An 18,499-nucleotide genomic window follows, 5' to 3' on the forward strand; every position below is an offset into this window, starting at 1 on the left:
ATCATCATTATTAAAAAACGAATCTATAAAATCAACTTTTGAATTTGGTATCTCTCTCGAATTTAGGCTAATGGATCACGACTAGCATGTTGGGCAACGTTTTTGTTCTAAAAAAGTGATTCTGATTAGAATCAATTTTTTTATTCTATTTTTTAGATGAATTTTAGAGAATTATAATGCGTTTGGTAATCGTATAAAATTTTTATTCTTGGAATAAAAACGTATTTGGTAACTGTACAAAATTTTTGTTCTAGGAAATAATTTTTCTTCCCAATTTGTCATTTGAATCAAATAATTACATAATCATATTTGATGACTTTTCTAAAACCCTCAAGTGCGATCCTCTTGCACCATGACATTTTTTTGGCCAAAATAGGGTATGCTTCAACTTTGTTTGTTGGAAGGATAATATGCTAAAATTGTTATTTTTTTTTTATGCTTCTCTTGAGGCTATGCATATATGAATGATGAAAGATGTGACTCTAATTATCTTTTACTGCTCATAATGAATAAAATCCATCTCTACCACATAAGTGGCTTAGTTTAACTCTTGGATACCATGCGGATGGTACTCTAATAACAAATCACGCAAGGCTTAGAAAAAATCGAAAGGCAAAATCACCCAAAAAAAAAAAGAAGGATTGGTTAGTTGAATGAATCCATTTCCTACATTTTGAGATTTTTTTTAAACTATTTGCCCATGAAGGGCAAAATTGTCATTTGGGAGAAATGGAAAGGCAAAATCATCAAAAATAGGATTGGCCCATTGAAATGACCCATCTCCAAATTTTTGAGATTTTTGTGGAAATTTGGGAAATTTTCTTATTTTTTTCCAAATTGTTTTAGATTTTTTTTTATGAATTTTCCTTTTGTTTTTAATATTTTCTATTTTTTATTTTTTATTAATTTCTAAAATTTTTATTTAAAAATTTTATCCGGACTAGGTCCAGTTGACCCGATCCATGCCTCGCAAGCGCCAAACAAAAGTGATAGAGGACTATCGTTGTCTTTTTTATTCTCAAAAGTGTTTTTTTTTTAGAAATAACTTTTTTTCGTTTCTTATTTTTGTTCCAAAAGTGTTCCCGGGAGCAGAATTAGAATTAGAATCATTTGCGTTACTAAAAATGTTTCTAATTCTTTTTGTTTTGGGGAAATAGAAATAGAGGAACAGAAACGTTATCAAACAGGCCCTAAGTTTATTAACCTAACTTGGACCCTCTCTTGTCCATACCAAATTGCAAACTTAGGAGTTATCGCTCATCAGTTTATGGTAGGTTGATTAGATACTTAATAAATTATCGGGAGAATTACTTTATTCTACGAACCAAAGATGGTAAGTTTGGACAATTGATTAAGCTATATTACTTTAACGCCCTTTCGGTACCTTTTTTTTTTTTATAAAAAAAATTATGTAGGCAACTTAGATTCATTATTTAATAGTGAATAATTAAAGGGTTAAATAAATTGCAATTGACATTTCTTGACGCTGCAGCCTAAATCCTGGCATTTTATCCAAATGCAAGACTTAGACTAATGCAATAACGAACTAATGCATGAACGCAACTATATTAGAAAATGATTACGCCAAAACGACATAAGAAAATGGCAATTATTCTCATATGGAATGCAATGCATTTATTTGAATGACCTAACTCTATGACATACAAAAATTTTATGGACTCTATATTAAAATGTCATGTGACTTGAACTCTATCACGGAATTATATGCCATTAAATTAACCTCTCATATAGACTATGATACATGATTTATTTAACATATGAATGCCATGCAAATGATTATGCAATGAGCTAACTTAACATCATAACTATATAAATGATGCTTATCCTAGAATGATATGTAATTCTGAATTAAATGACCTAATTTACAACCTAGACGGAGATTCTAAATGAATGAACCTAGACATGTTCACCAAATGACATGCAAATGACAACATGACATTAATGCCATGACAGGGATAATGACATGAAAATGATTTGGCACGTATATAATGACACGGCATATAGTTGATAACATAGCAAATGACATGTGATGTGATATATGCAAATGATATGAATAATTTTTTTGCACTTTTCATGGAAATTTAAAATTAGAAATTAATGAAATAAAATCTATTATAAGTGAAGATTCATCCTAAATTGTATAGGCAATAATTTATATTAAAGCCCAATATTATCTAGGAAATCTTCCCTTAATTCCAAATATTCTTAAATATATAGACCCTATCTATATGCAAATGCAATCTTAATCCATATGCAAATTATTTAACTACTACTATCTATTTTCTAGCAAATCTTAGCTTTCTATTGAAATGCTATCCATGAGATCTTATCTTGCTAATGCATTTAAACTAAGGTTAATATCACGGAAAATCTCAAATTAGTATATATATGATAAATTTACCCCAAACTATATTTTTACTATAAAAAATCACAAATTGGTACACTTGTGACAAATTTACCCAAAACCGACACACTTGTGATAAATTTACCCTTCGTTAGTTTTCGTTAAATCTAATCCTCATATTATTGAGTTGGATGGCACGTGGCAATTTACGAGTGTATCCGTTTAGGGTTTTTACCATATGTTTTTCAGAAGTGTACCAATTGAAAATTTTCGTGGCATTAACCCAATTTAATAAAGGGTAACTTTGTCACGGGTATACCGTTTTGGGGTTTTTCATGGTTAAAAAAATTACTTTAAGGTAAATTTATTACGGATGTACCGGTTTAGAGGTATTGATGGTTAAAAAAATAGTTTGGATTAAATTTGTCACAATACCAATTTGAAATTTTTTGTGGTATTAACCCATTAAATTAAAGAGGATATTTTTTATATTTCTTTTTTAAATTATAAAGCATAAATGGATAAATATGCATTCAAGTATGTAAAAAGAAGTGTGAAAAATAATGCATGATTTTTAAAAACATATCTAGTTCGAATTTGATGACGGATGAAATTAGCGAATGGTATTGGATGTGGATCGAATTGTTCGGTGTTCGGTTTCCCATGCTATCGGTGGTGTTATCTCATAGTCGAGATCGAACCACCGATATTGCGCATATTGTCGACAAGGGCAAATTCCCGAACTTTGAATTAGTTTTCTAATATTCTAGAAAATCTGCGTCCGATATGAAATGAATTCAAATTCGGAAACATGACCGAATATTCACTCTAAGAAAAAAAATCTATACCTTATTTACGGATAATGTTTAAATTCAAACTCAACGTAACGGATCACACAGACGGAATTGGGACCGCATGGACAATGTCTCGCGTGGATCGGCGGTGGCTCGGGACTTGCCTGACGAGGACACAAGGTGCTAGTCACGGCTGAGGGAGCTCACGGTGGTGGTCCTCGTGGGAAGCTCGACGGTGAGGTCGCAGACTCATGGCCAAGGGGCATTCGACAATGGTTGCCAGTCGAGACGTTCACGGTGGTAGCCTATGGCCTTGAGATGGAGACCGCAGCTTGTCGATGGAGGGCTAATCGAGCAGTGGCTGATGGTCGTGGTTTAGAGAGGAGGCGTGGCTGCTCGGGGTTCACCGGACCGAAGGGAGGTGGGACGCGGCAACGTCAACAGGTCGGGACAACGAGTGGGCGTCGGCTCAATGCAGCAAGGATCACGTTGCGTCGCTCATACGTTTTGAATTGTGAATTGCCGACGTCGACTCCCCAAATTGTGAGGCGCAACGTTGTATACATAGGAAAAGTCGTTTTAGGTCAGGGGCCTCAACTTTTGTTATTTACAATTCTGACCAGGAACTTTTAGAAATTGATTTATCTACTGGATGGAATTCGGCCAAGCCCCTGTACATGGGCTAGTCGAATCCTATCGAGTCCTTTGAGGCCTTGTTTGCTTCTTGCGAGCTTGAATTAGGGCCTTTTTTTGAGTAACGGACTTTAATTGTAAAAAAGGAATTTCCCTAATTAGACTTTTTGTGAGCTGAATTAAGCTCAAATTAGGTCTCAAGGCCTTAGAATTTTCGTTCATTGCTCCCCCTCTTGCTGGCGGAATTTGTCATGCAACGTTAGCCCGGTCCACGAGTCTGTTTCTGGTCCAATTCCACTGCCGGTCCGAGTAAAATGCAAACAAATGTAATGTATGCTGAAAATTGAACTACATGAAGATGATTTTAAATATTTAGTCTAGGGGCCCGGTCGGTCCCAAATTTTTATGCAGTTTAATCCTAAATAAGTAGCCTAAATTAAGGTGTCAACGGTATCCACTCTTGGAAATATCTAATAAACCCTTTGCATATGATTCTCTCGTACTCGAAATGAGCGGATCGGTTTTCTTTTACCACTATGCATCACTTTCATAAAGGACGGACCAAATAAAAAAAAATTAGGACAAATTGATAGGGGAGAAGGTACTTATAAATGTGAAAAAAATAGCAAATTCTCATCCCAGAATTGGAGGGATGAGATGCAAATCCAGAACAGCTAGTCCAGACCCTGGAAGAAACAGGACAAAAATGGCTCCTATCTTTGATCAGCAAAACGGCAAAAGCATCAGCGCAGAGGATTCAAGCAATGAAGCAATGTTTTGGAATGGTTGGATTCAACCAAGTCAGCCCATTCCAGGCACTCCCAACCGTGAAAATTACTGAAGCAGACAGCCTCCAAATGACTCAGTCAAGTATGGAAGGATTAGGAACCCGAGAACCACAAATATCAGCTTGGAATTTCGACTAAATCCTCAGATCTAGCTGCAAGACTGATAAATAATTTAAATATTAAACCATGTCTTAATTTAATAGTTTAAATTTTTAGAACAGTTAACAATAATATCATAAAATCTCACATGATATTAGAGTAAGATTAATTGATTTCAAATCTTCTTAGACCCCATTTGCCTCTTCAATTAAATATGTCAATGCTTAGTACTAGATAAAATAAAAAAATCAAACTCAGCAGGAGGAGAAATGATATAATATTTAATATATTGAATCACACTTTCTTTTAAAAGCTTACGGTTTTAGAATGTTCATGCAAGTTAATTGCAACTTTGGCCTTGAATAACATTTGCAACCTTTGAATGGAAGAACATAGCAGAATCTTAAACCGCCCCGCTTGTCAATATTCTTAGCGGAGGCCCTAATACATGCCAATCGTCATGGTAGAGATAAGAAGTTGTCCCAACTCCAAGAAGGTGCTTGATAACAATACGAGGCCAGCATTTGGAAGCTTTAACAATTTTCCAAATAGAACAGGAACTAATTATCATGGGAAGAGTCTTTTGCAATGACACTTACGCCAAGCAATCCGAAGGAATGTCGTTTATCGATGCCCATGGGACACTTGTTAATCGTACCTAATAAAGGAAGATTTACATTTCAATGCACCTATCGTACGTGATATGAAAGAAAAAAATGTTTCCAAAGTGAAACATTTTCTTTACTTGATAAGTAAAGTGGTTTAAGATTCTGCCATGTCCTCCCTTAACAAGGCTAAAGAGTGCTTCTACGCCAAGAAGGTGCTCAATATGAGGCCAGCATTTGGAAGCTTTAACGATTTCCTCTCCGAATAAAATATGTACTAATTATCAAGGGAAGAGTCCAAAAGGGTTTATCTTGTAATGACACTTACACCAAGCGATCTGAACGAATCTTGTTTATCGATGCCCATGGGACACTTGTTAGTCGTACCTAATAAAGGAAGATTTACATTTCAATGCACCTGTCATGCGTGACATGAAAGAAAAAAGTGATTCCAAAGTGAAATGTTTTCTTTACTTGACAAGTAAGGTGGCTTAAGATTATGCTATGTCCTACCATAACAAGGCTAAAGAGTGCTTCGACGCCGAGAAGGTGCACAATATGAGGCCAACATCTGGAAGGTTTAACGATTTCCTCTCCGAATAGAAGAGGCACTAATTATCATGGGAAGAGTCCAAAAGGGTTTATCTTGCAACAACAATCACGCAAAGCAATTCGAATGAATCTTGTTTATCTATGCTCGGGGGACACTTATTAATCATACCTAATAAAGGAAGATTTATATTTCAATACATGTATCGTGCGTAACATGAAAGGAAAAAAGTGTGTCAAAAGTGAAACATTTTCTTTACTTGACAAGCAAGGTGGTTTAAGATTCTACTGTGTCCTCCCATAATAAGGCTAAAGAGTGTTTCAACGCCAAGAAGATGCTCAACATTGTTGGAGTTGACGAATACTTCGGGGACCCTCGTTTCTCACACCGGGTACACTCACGTGAGCTTAGGGAAACCGAAGTGTTACCCAACGACATATGACCCCTACGTGTGGGATGCGGGGGTTTGGGGGCAGCGCCTCCCGACGGGGGTTCCGTTGCCCGGTCGGCGGACGGCCGCCCCGCTCGCCGGTGAGCGGGTGGGGGTTCGGGGGCAGCGCCCCCGAAACCTCTACGGATTTGGGCTTTTATTTAAGCTGGCCTGTATGGTGGAATTAAGAGGTTTTAGGTTTTTTAGCCCGTTTTTTGGGCATATATATTCTGTTCGGTTTTGTCATTGTATTGAGTTGAATTGGCTGTAAATCGAAAAATATAGTGAAATCTCTTTGCGGGACGTAGCCCTAATCTTGGGGTGAACCTGGGTAATCTCGTGCGTCTTTCCAATTTTTCTCGATTCTCTGTGTGATCGTCTGATTCGGTTTCGATAAATCCCTTCAAACATGAGGGCATTATCTGGAAGCTTTAACGATTTCCTCTCTGAATATAAGAGGAACTAATTATCACGGGAAGAGTCCAAAAGAGGTTATCTTTCAATAGCATTTACGCTAAGCAATATGAACGAATCTCTTTCATCAATGCTCATGGACACTTATTAATCGCACCTAATGAAGAAAGATTCGCATTTCAATGCACCTATCGGGTGTAACTTGAAAGGAAAAGGTGCTTCCAAAGTGAAGCGCTTTCTTTACATGACAAGCAAGGTGGTTTGAGATTCTTCTATGTTCTACCATAACAAGGCTAAAGAGTGCCTCGACGCCAAGAAGGTGCTCCATATGAGGCCTGCATCTGGAAAATTTAACGATTTCCTGTTTGAGTAGAAGATGAACTAATTATCATGGGAAGAGTCCAAAAGGGTATCTTGCAATAACACTTATGCCAAGCAATTTGAACGAATCTTGTATACCGATGCCCATGGGTCACTTGCTAATCGTACCAAATAAATGAAGATTGCATATCAATGCACCTATCTTGGGTAACATCAAAGAAAAATGATCTTCCAATTTGGAACTTTTTCTTTACTTAGCAAGGTGGTTTTAACATTATGCTGTTTCCTATCATAACAAGGCTAAAGAGTACTTCGATGCCAAGAAAGTGTTCAGTATAAGGCCATCATCTAGAAGCTTTAACAATTTTCTCTCCGAGTAGAAGAGGAATTAATTATCATGGGAAGAATCCAAAAGGGGTTTATCTCGCCCTAATACTTGAGCCAAGAAATCTGTTAATCGATGCCCATAGGGCACCTATTAAACGTATGCAAGAAAAGTATATTTGCATTTCAATTCACGATACCTATTAAACGTACGCAAGAAAGGTATATTTGCATTTCAATGCACCCATCGTGCATATCACAATAAAAAGAGTCCTTCCAAAATGAAAATTTTTCTTGGCATCGAAGCACTCTCTAGCCTGTTTTTTTTTTTTTATAATTCGGGATCCGCCGGTCGTAATCGGGTCAACTCACCACCACCCGAAGGGTGGCGAAGACCCTTTCCGACGGCGATTATACTTGAAGGGAGGCTAGCCCCACAGCCCACCAGCAAGAACCTCCCACTTAAGTCCGAGAAACGCGTTTGGAGGGTTTTGAACCTTCGACCGACTTACGCTTTAAGGCCAAAAAAGTTATTTCCTTGTTGTTTCGTGAATGAAATATACAAAGTTATTTTGCAGCTAAATAAAAGGAGAACCCCTGTCGAATTCTTGATAGATAGATATGGAAATTTGCAAAAGTAAGGTAAGTAAATTGTGTAGTATCATAAAAGGGCAAAGAGAAGAAGGCAGAAAAAAAGCGACCACAGTGGGAGTCGAACCCACGACCTTCTGATCCGAAGTCAGACGCGCTAATCCACTGCGCTATGCGGTCACCACGTGCTTATTCTTCCATTTATTATTTATTTAATACAAGTTAGATTCTCTGAGAAATAAAAATTTATTACAATATTAATCTCAAACTTTTTGTTGAAAATCCGATTAAACGCTTATGTCTTTTGGTATAACAAAAGGGAAAATTTTGTAATAATTTAGAATTGAAAAATCTATATGAATATCTTACTTTCAAGAATTGATTCTAAATCCTTTTCACCTCACAATCCTCTTTCTTTTCTCAGGTGATGTGTTTCTTTTCTCTCCATATGAATACTTACAGGCACTTTTGACCTAATCCTTTCTAAACGTCTCCCATCACATGAAATATATATCTAGAGTCAATTATGCATATAATATTCAAGCGATAAAGTACGTATGTACATATATATGTGTGTATGTTTCTTGATTTTACTATTAACACACACACGCACGCACGAGTTATCGCGTATAGCGTCATCTACAGTTGTGTTAATAACTAGCAAACAAGTGTCTACTTAGACCAACTTTAGAGGTCACGCCTATTATATAACAGATGAATATTTCCTGATACATGTAAAATGCGGGTAGTTTCCACGCATCAAGAAACTTACGTAACCGAGTCAAGGTTCCCAAAGTCCACAAAAAATGCAGTTGAGGTAAGAGTTACCAAGCTTTTAATGAAAGATAATATCATTTTGACAAAAAGATTACAACAAGCCAACAAGATTATAGGATCCTCAACAAATGTTTCCAGGATTTCCTCAAATGTGAGAGTTGAAATGGCGGTCTCTTCAATTGTAGCTTCTTTTCCGATTTTTCTCGACATTGATCGGGTTGGCAAAGAGAATATATTCTAAACAACGAGATGCTGAACATTTCATGACATTCTCAATTGTGTCAAAGATTTTGACAATATATACCATCCACAAGAATCAATCCCAATAAAAGACTTTTGAATACTTTCAGCTCTCTTAGATGATTATTGATGTTGTTAGTGTCTCTGGTAAGTTTTCACACATATTAAGCACACTCACTATGCGCACAAGACCAGACTCCACAATGTAATATTTACATGCAGAAAACCACTCTTGTGGGAAATAGCTTTCTCTTTTCGCGGTACCCACAATCCTATTGGCAAGAGTTGAATCCCGACTTTCCTAATAGGTGCCCAGGTTGCTATTAAATTGTGGGTCCGATTTCCAATCAATCAAGATCAACTTCGAGTCATGTTCAATATATCATAATGTCATGACCCAGTGCACTTGCAGGGACAACTGATCTCAAGCATATTTGGCTTGAGGTTTGCCGACCAAATCTACGGGAACCTTCATAGATATTTTGATGCAGATTCATTGATCCTGTTTATTCTCAGGGGTATAGTTCCTCTCTGAGGGTAGGTATTTCTTGTTGGGAATGAGTTTGACTAAAGTAGGGGCAAATCTTTTTCATTGACGGCCCTGTTAGTGATTCGCTTTTTCGTTAGTCCCTGGTCAACTATTCTCTCAATCGGTTACAACATGGTTCGATCGGTTACAACATGGTTCGATCTTGAGTTATGTCGTTTGTCAAGATTGCACCATGGGGGGGGGGGAATATACTAGTTTCTTCTTGCTATGCATAATGACTATTTGACAAAAATCGATACACGAGCAGATTAATTTTTCTATATGTCATTTGTATGAAGATGCAACAAAAGTCTCACATCGGATAATTGATGTCGTGCGAATAGTTTATACATTCTAATTGGTTTATCATTAATTGGCTTAAGTTTTTGAGGTCCAAATGAATATGTTCATATGCTTCGACTTGGACTCTCTCTTGACGATCCCTTTATTCTTCTAATGTGTATTGGTGTTTGGTACCTACTATTTAATTCACACTTGAGTGAGGAGGAGATTGTTGAGATACGCAGGTGAGTTATGTTAGTAAAGTTCCACAATAGAGAATTGGTGTGATAGCCAATATATCCTAATTTATCCATACCTATAAATGTTGAGCAGCTCGGATTTGGATTCTCCTTGACAATCTTCTCAAGTAAAGGTATCGTGCTTCAAATAATTTTTGAGGACAATAGCTTTTTCGAATGGCATGCTTGACAATTAGAAGGTCTGAAGGCAATAGTGAAGGCAATGAAACGCAATAGACAATCAAGGAAAGTCTCCTTGTAGAAGGAAGGAAAATGACAAAAATCATCACTAAATTTTAGTCTAATGAGCAATGTCGTTTCTGAACTTTAAATTTGTTTAATGTGTTCTCTCAGCTATTGATAAGCTTTCATTGTATTCGCCGAACTTTTAATTTGTTCAATGTGAAACTTGCACTATTGATAAATGTTCTATGTAGTCACTTAGTTAGTACAAACGAAAAATCAGACATTATGATGATGTGCAATATCATATGTTGATTGGGATTGTTAGAAACGCTGAGTCAACATATCCATCTTTTTATCCATATACTTTAGAAAAGGAAAAAACAAATTAGGGACTTCATATATCCCACGTTGAATTTTTTTCTCTTGATTTGAGATAAATATCTTACATGGACAATCCACGTGTATTTTATTTTTGTCCACCAGTCAAAACTTAACGGATTGGAATCACATGTGCAAATTCTATTAACATGAATCTATGAAAATATGACATTAATCAATTTGATATAATCAAGCAAATAGATTGAATATTTGTTAAGAGTTCAAGGTCCGAGGACTATACTGAATATTTATTAATGTTTCAGGGACCACATTGAATAAATTAAAAGTTCATAAGCGATATTGCACATTGAACCGAAGTTTATGAATCATTTCTGTCATTTTTCCAATAGGAAAAGCGAAAGTAGGAACATGCAACTTTGGTTTCTTCACACCGTGCAAGGTGCTTCTCCTCAGAGAACCACCACTTGCGTGCACAGCTTAGCTACCCTTCATTTTCTATTCGCGTGTAAATGTTTCAAACATGTTTACCCTGATACTTGAAGAAGGATATCATCTCATCATGAGGAAATTACAAAACACTATGTTTTGTTGCATTAAATTTTTGCTTACCAAATGCCAGAGTTATTTCTTAATCGATGGGAGACAGGGACAATCCGGTTGAGTAGGATCTGGTATGTGTTAATCAAATGTTGACCCATTTAAATTTCAAAATGACTTGACTTATGATCCGGATTCATATTGTGCCCCGAATCCGATTTTTCTCGTTTGACAGGCTCAAGTCCCATAAATTGCGGTGGAAGACTAAACAAAAAACAGCACAAGGGAAGAGATGATTCTTTCATATTTCTTTTAATGCAAGATGATTCTTTCATATTTTTCTTTTCTTACTTTGAGGATTTTTTTTTTTCACTTTATTTAACGGTTCCAAAGTGAAGAAATGATGAGATGGTTGAGGACTCTTTCTCATCTTAGTTCGGACACCTAGCTTCTATATAGAGCCTATTTGGTTCAGCATTTGGAAAGGGCTTTGGAGCTCTAAAGTCCTTTGGCCAAATACAAATGGTGTTTAGCTTATTTTTTTGACTCCAAAGGTATTTAAATTTTCCCAAAGACATTTCTCCGAAGCTAAACCGAATAGGCATATAGAGGATTCTTTTCCTCCAGCATAGGGATCCTTCTTCAAATTGTATAAGTTATCCCTTTCTTCTTCTTCAAATTCATCGTCACCTCCCAACGCTGAATCCAAACCCTGTGTCTCCAACAACGCGAACATGTTAATGATCCCCAGACCAAAATTATTCCTGCTAGTGAATTTCTTCAAATCGAATTTCTTAAAAGCCATAGTGACAATTGCAAACAGACAAAATGCCCAGAACAATCGCTTAACAAGTACCCTAGGTTTTGATAAAGTTTGTTAGGACTATGCGGAAACATGGACAAACGAAATGAATTGAGGAAGAAATAAACTGCTGAAATTAAAAAAAAATTGAACACAACTTATGAGACTCGATGGATTAACCCACTCCATGGGGAGAATTAACGAGATGGTTCCATGACAATCGGCAAAAATGGAATTGAAATCGCTCTATCACACTCACCCATAAATGTTTCCCTATCCTAGAGTATCGCAAGAATCAATTACAAGAAATAAGCTTTCTCACACTCTTAGCTCTCTTGGACGATGATTCTCAATACTCTCTATGTCCCTCACAAGTTTTTATACATGCTAAGCACACTCCTCATGCACAAAGGCCAAACCCAACAACAAAATATTAATATGCCAAAAATTATGAGCCCTTATTTGACTACAACATCGATTTCATCTTCAATAATGAAAAGAACTCTTGTGAGAAATTAATTTCCCTTCTTGCATCACCGACGCGCCGATTGACAAGAGTCCCATTTTCACTTCCTAATATGACACCAGATTGCTTTGCAATTGGATCATGGGTCGGATTTTACTTCAACTGGGATTAACTTCGACTCATAATCAACACATCATAACGTCATGGCCTAGTGTACTTGCAGAGACAACTGATCCCAAGGATACTTGGCTTGAGGTTTTACTGACCAAATCTATGGGAACCTCGGTAAAATATTTCGATGCATGTTCATGAATGATCTCTATTCTTCAGGGCAGATCCTCTCTAAGGCAGGTATTTTTTTTTTAGGCAATGAGTTTGACTAAGATATAAGTAGGTGCAAATCTTTTTCATTAGTGGGCTCGTTAGTAATTCCGATTTTTTTGGTCGCTGGCCAACTATTTTCTCATCCGGTGACAACAACATTAGTCGATCTTGACTTATGTCGACTGCTGTCATGGTTGCACCTCATGTAGAAATCTACTGGTCTCTTCTTGCAGGCTAGGCTAGGCGTTAGTTTCCTTACTGTTTCTTGGGTGTGCTTACATTTATTGAAGCCAATAGCTTTTCTAGTGGCTCCATGGCGCCTATCAATAGTTTCTGTTTCAAAAGTTGAACCTTGCTGCTTGTCATGGTTACGGCCCGTCGTCTCGTAGAAGGAAAGTGAAAGTAGGAAAAAGGCTCACGGGTTTCTTCGCTTCTTGCGAGGTGCTATCGTTGGTCCCTTCTCGGAGAACCTCTACTTGTGTGCTCGGCTTACCTGATCTATGTTATGTGTTAATTCTCGTAGATATTTCAAGTACATTTACCCTAATTTTAGAAGAAGAATATCATGTCTTGGTTCGCGAAAGATAATGGAATTGCAACATGAGCAGCTCTTGTGACATACTCTCATAGTCATCATCAATGAAAAGAACGATGAATTTCTTTTATATGTACACAATTGAGAAACTTTTTGCTTGTGTGGTCTAATTTAGATCGGAGGTATCATGGATGTTAAATAGTGGCGAGAAATTTACGAATACCTATTGCATATATGTCAATTTATTCCTGAACTTTTTAATTTTGCTAATAAGATTCAATCTCAGCCATTTGGTGGGTCAAAGTCATGGAAATCACGATGGAAGTTTAAACAAAGAGCAGTACAAGTGAAGAGGGAGACCGAGAAGAAAAGAATGATGGCAGAGATTTCTTTAGTGCATCATGATTCTTTCATCTTTTTCTTTTCCTGTTTCGAGGATTCTTTTTCGCTTTATTCAGAGGTTTCAAAGTGAAGAAACGATGAGATGGCTGATGATTCTTTCATTTTTTTTTCCTTAAACCCTTCATGTTGAGGATTGTTTCTCATCTTTCAATTCAGATACTTGTCTTGTATGATAGAGTTGAGGATTCTTTTCCTCCAGCATAGGAGATTCTTGTTAAAATTATTCTACTCTTGGCCGAGGAAAAAATGAGATGGTCCTCATGCCTTGTCTTGGGCGACACCTTCGTATATATTTTGGAAGTGGAACCCCATCTCATCTGCACATCTGTCGCATTTCCCCTATCTCGCATTTTCACTCTGGGTCCTTCACCGTCTTCTTCAAGCCACCACTCTCTCTCTCTCTCTCTCTCTCAGCTGCTCATTGTATCCATCTTATTGAACCTTTCCTCTTCTTCAGCCATTTTGTTTTCGGGTTCCATCACTACAGCCTTCCTCTTCTTCAGTTCATTTCGTTAACTTTCATTTCTCTACAAAGAGGAAGGAAAGAAAATCAGAAAGAAGTCCAAAAGGGGGAAAATGGCGGATATTGTTCTGTCTGTAGCTTCCAAAGTGGCAGAGTACCTGGTGGCTCCGGTCGGTCGTCAATGTGGCTACGTGATATTCACCAATAGCTATGTTGGCGAACTTAAGGAAGAAGTTGACCAGCTGGAAAACGCGAGGAGAAAGGGTGCAACATTCCGTCGATGAAGCTCGAAACAACATGAAGCCGATCGAAGCTGACGTCGAGGAATGGGTGAAAAATGCGGAGACTGTCGCCAACAAGGTGCGCGACATGCTGGATTACGATGGAAGAGCCAAGAAAACTTGCTTCTGGGGGTGGCTTCCCAACCCAAAGGAACGTCATCGTCTCGGCAAAGAGGCGAGCAGGATGATCCAGGCCATCCAGGCACTCATTGCGGCGGGGTCAATTCGAGAGGGTCTACTTCGAGAATCCTCCACCGGGGCTTGTTGGCGGCGCTCCTAACGTGAATTTGTCGGCTGGTGATGGGGACGACACTGTCACCGATTCTCGAGCTTCCATCTTTCAGGGCATAATGAAAGCTCTGGATGATGAGAAGCTAAAAGTGATTGGGGTCTACGGGCCTGGCGGCGTGGGGAAGACTACGTTGTTGGAGGAAGTCGAGAAGAAACTCAGGAAAGAGGGGAGACCGTTCCACATGATTGCCAAAGCAAAAGTATCGCAGACTTCGGACTTGAAGAAAATCCAAGATGATATCGCTTACGCCTTCAGCCTTAATTTGAAGGATGAGCCGAGCGAAGAGGGAAGAAGAGACCTTCTGTTTCGAAAAATACAGAGCGATCCGACGAAGAATGTTCTCATAATATTGGACGATCTGTGGGATAAACTTGATTTGAAGGCAGTCGGAATTCCTTTGGGAGACGAGAGCAGGGGATGCAAGTTGCTTCTATCATCGAGATTTAAAGATGTGCTGGAGCAAAAGATGCGTGCCGATCGAACATTTCGCCTTGAAGGTTTAAACGACGGAGAAGCTTTCAGGCTATTTGAAAAGACAGTCGGCAACAAGCTCCAAGATGAGGAGGAATTGAAACCAATAGCAGATGAAGTGGTGAAGAAGCTCGCAGGTTTGCCTCTTTTGATTATCTCTGTCGCAAGCACTTTGAAATATAGCAATGTGTCCGCGTGGAGAAATGCGCTGATTAAAATAGATGAGTCAAATATAGGAACCATAGTGAAGTTGAGTTACGACCATTTGAAGAGCGAGGACGCCAAGTCCTTATTCTTGCTCTGCGGTCTTATTGGCGGGACCATTCGAGTCGAAATTCTGTTGGTACTAGGCATGGGTTTGGGCTTGTTTGAGGGGTTCAAAAAGACGATGCTAGGTGCAAGGGATAGATTGAGTACTACACTCGATGAACTCCGTTCCGCTTGTTTGTTATTGAACGGTGGCGATGACGAGGAAAATGTGACCATACATGATCTTTACAGCGAGGTGGTCATCTCAACTCCATTTCGAGGTCAGAATTCCTTAATCATGAACAACAATTCATGGTTAGAGGAAAAGCTTGAGAAATGTTGGGCAATATGCCTAACGGATGTCGGCAGTGATAGGCTTGTTGAACTAATGCGGCATGGGTTTCCCGACTTGAAGATACTCATGTTGTCTCAACCAAAAGACGGGCGGGGGAGGCCTGCACACCGACACGTGGGAGATTGTTGTAGACTAGATTTCACAATCATGAAGGAGCTCCGAGTCCTATATCTTCGCTCCATGCATATCCCCACTTTGCCTTCCACGATCAAAATCCTCGAGAACCTTCGGTCGTTATATTTACATCGTTGCAATGTGGAGGATGTGGCAATTCTTGGCAAGCTCAAAGCATTGCAGATTCTTAGCTTTGCAGGGTCCGAAATTTCTAAGCTCCCTAAAGAAATTGGGGAACTTACGAGTCTGAGATCGTTGAATCTGAGCGAGTGCTACATGCTTAGGATAATCGAACCCGGTGCCCTGAAAGGCTTAATCAACTTGGAAGAGTTATATATGAAGGGAAGCTTTGATCGATGGATGGGCAAGGATGAAATATCGTTGGAACCGTGTAATGCTAGGCTTGCCGAGCTGAAAAACTTGACAAAGCTAACCGCTCTGGAAATATCAATCCGTGATCCCACCACACTCTTGGAGGCTGGTGACCTACCATTTGGGAACCTGATCAGATTTTGGTTCAAGATAGGACATTTTGCTCACTGGACGGAATATAAAGGTTTGAGAACCATGAGGCTCAATTTAGAAGGGTGCGGTAGTATTCTTTCAAAAGAATGGGTTCAGAGAACTCTACATAAGACTCAATACTTGTATTTGGAGGGGTTGAGAGAGTCCATGGAGAATGCTCAAGCGCTGTGCAGTGCTCACGAGTTGTGCACCCAAGGATTTCCACAACTGAAGCGTCTCGTAATTCGGAACAGCCCCTCAATCGAGTATATTGCCAGTTCATCCGGTGGCATCCCTCTCATTGCTTTTCCGAGTTTAGAGTCTTTGTTCCTCTTTGATCTTATTAATCTGGAGAAGATATGCCATGGCCCTGTCGCCCCAGAGTGCTTGAGCAAATTGAAAGCCGTGACAATCTCAAGTTGCAACCGATTGAAATACTTGTGGCGTCTTCCACATACGCAAAGATTTGTACAGCTGGAAAAGATTGAACTATGGGGATGCGAATCCATGCGAGCCATTGTCGTAGACGATGCAAGAGCAGATATAGTCGGTGATGACATAGTTGAGTTGCCTAATTTACGTCGTCTGAAATTGAGTTACTTACGAAGAATGACGAGCTTTTGCATCGGAGCTGGAATCGCATTAGAGGGTGCTCCAATTCAGGTAACTACTTCATTTTCTCCCGGGCTCAATCTATCTTGTTATTAGGGGATTTAGGGTAAGGTGATATTGGTGTCCACCGAACATATAGCATGCAGCATTGACCAATTGATTATTTGTAGATTTTGATGTTTGAATAACAAAAAAAAAGATTCTCTCAAACAAACTACGCAGCCCACGTTTTGATTCACATTCAACTATAGCTAGGGGGAAGCCTCGTTGTACCACTGACATTTTTTCCTCTTTCAATTTTAGATAATTGCACTAAATTACTTGGGCTCTAACATGTTTTTCTATTACGGAAGAGCCACGTAACAAAGGACATCTACGCACTTCATGTCCCACGTACATGCAAGTTGTAATTTGATTCCAACATATCGCGCCAATGTCACCGTGTCAACGTCAGCTATTTTAGGGATATTTCCTTCTCCATCCTTTCAGGCACGATGCAAGATCTAAGATTTCGCCCTCTAATCAATTGAGTTTCCGACTTTTTTTAAAAGACACTAGGTCCATTTAACTGAAGACTAATTCTTTGCTAAAGGATGTTTTCGTAGAAAATGAATTGTTTTCTTGTACTTAGTATAGTTATCTCAGAAAATTTGTAAACGATTGCTGAAATCATTCTTATGGATCCTTGATAGAAACGGCAAAAACCCTTACTCCACAGTCAACCTCCATTGGAGCACAACAATCTTAGCGGAAATAGAGAGTCGGGAACAGCTACTTCAGATTCACAAGATGATTATTCCAATTCATTGTTCGATCGAAAGGTACGCATCACTTCTATCGTTAAAATACCCATGGCAGGCATGCAATTTGGGAGGCAAGTAATAACATCTCTTTGAAGATTTTTTATTTGGTTTTATTAGTTACAATGTTTTCATAGTTTATAACTCCTATCTGTCATATTAATGACATAGTGAAAATTCGTTCTTCCACCTCTCAATTAGATCAGTTAGGATTTAGCCAAATTGTCAAAATCATCATAGCTACGATCCGATGCATAAATCTTATGAGCAGGTTAGTTTACCAAGCTTGGAGGAGTTAAATATTAACTCAATGGGATCCTTCAAAAGGATATGGCACGATGAACTCCCCAAAGGTTCCTTCTGCATATTAGCCACCCTCTCCCTTATTTACATTGCTTTGAGCTACTCAACGTCTTCCCTTCCACAATCATAGGGAGATTGCACAACCTGAAAAGGGTCAAAGTTTTTGGCTGTCCCTCCTTGGAATCGTTGTTCGATTATGGGTCCCTTGATTCAAATATGGAACAAACAAGTGTATTGCTCCCCAAACAGGAAAAAGTGAGGATCAGTGAAGCGGGAAAGCTGAGATGCATGGTGGAGAGCGACTCCCAAAACTTGAGGCACATTTGGTGGTCCGGTGGTCTCCCAAACTTGAGATTCATAAAGGTTCGGTCGTGCCCACGCTTGAGAATGCTTTTCCCAACCTTCACGCAGAAATTTCTTGGGCAAATCCAAGAGCTGGTGGTGGAGTTATGTGAAGATATGGAACTAATTGCTGGCCATGAA

General features: G+C 38.7%; 1 protein-coding gene and 1 non-coding gene across 2 annotated transcripts; one reads left to right on the top strand and one right to left on the bottom strand.

Moving 5' to 3' along the window:
- Window positions 1–8,020: 8,020 nt before the first annotated feature.
- TRNAR-UCG lies at window positions 8,021–8,094 on the bottom strand. Its single transcript has one exon. It is a non-coding gene; the product is annotated as a tRNA-Arg (tRNA).
- A 5,771-nt stretch (window positions 8,095–13,865) lies between these two features.
- Window positions 13,866–18,257, top strand: LOC115733249 (probable disease resistance protein At4g27220). The gene is made up of 2 exons (XM_048279358.1): window positions 13,866–16,964; window positions 17,985–18,257. The coding sequence occupies exons 1-2, from the start codon at window positions 14,667–14,669 to the stop codon at window positions 18,144–18,146; spliced, it is 2,460 nt and encodes an 819-aa protein (XP_048135315.1). The 5' UTR covers window positions 13,866–14,666; the 3' UTR covers window positions 18,147–18,257.
- Window positions 18,258–18,499: the final 242 nt, after the last annotated feature.

This window comes from Rhodamnia argentea, chromosome 5 (genome assembly GCF_020921035.1).
Source record: "Rhodamnia argentea isolate NSW1041297 chromosome 5, ASM2092103v1, whole genome shotgun sequence".
Classification (NCBI taxonomy): Eukaryota; Viridiplantae; Streptophyta; class Magnoliopsida; order Myrtales; family Myrtaceae; genus Rhodamnia; species Rhodamnia argentea.

Bases quoted from the DNA above. Each gene is read 5' to 3' on its own strand.
- LOC115733249 (XM_048279358.1), top strand. From the start codon at position 14,667: ATGAAAGCTCTGGATGATGAGAAGCTAAAAGTGATTGGGGTCTACGGG. The intron at 16,965-17,984 runs GTAACTACTTCA...TCTTATGAGCAG, and splicing joins TAGAGGGTGCTCCAATTCAG to GTTAGTTTACCAAGCTTGGA.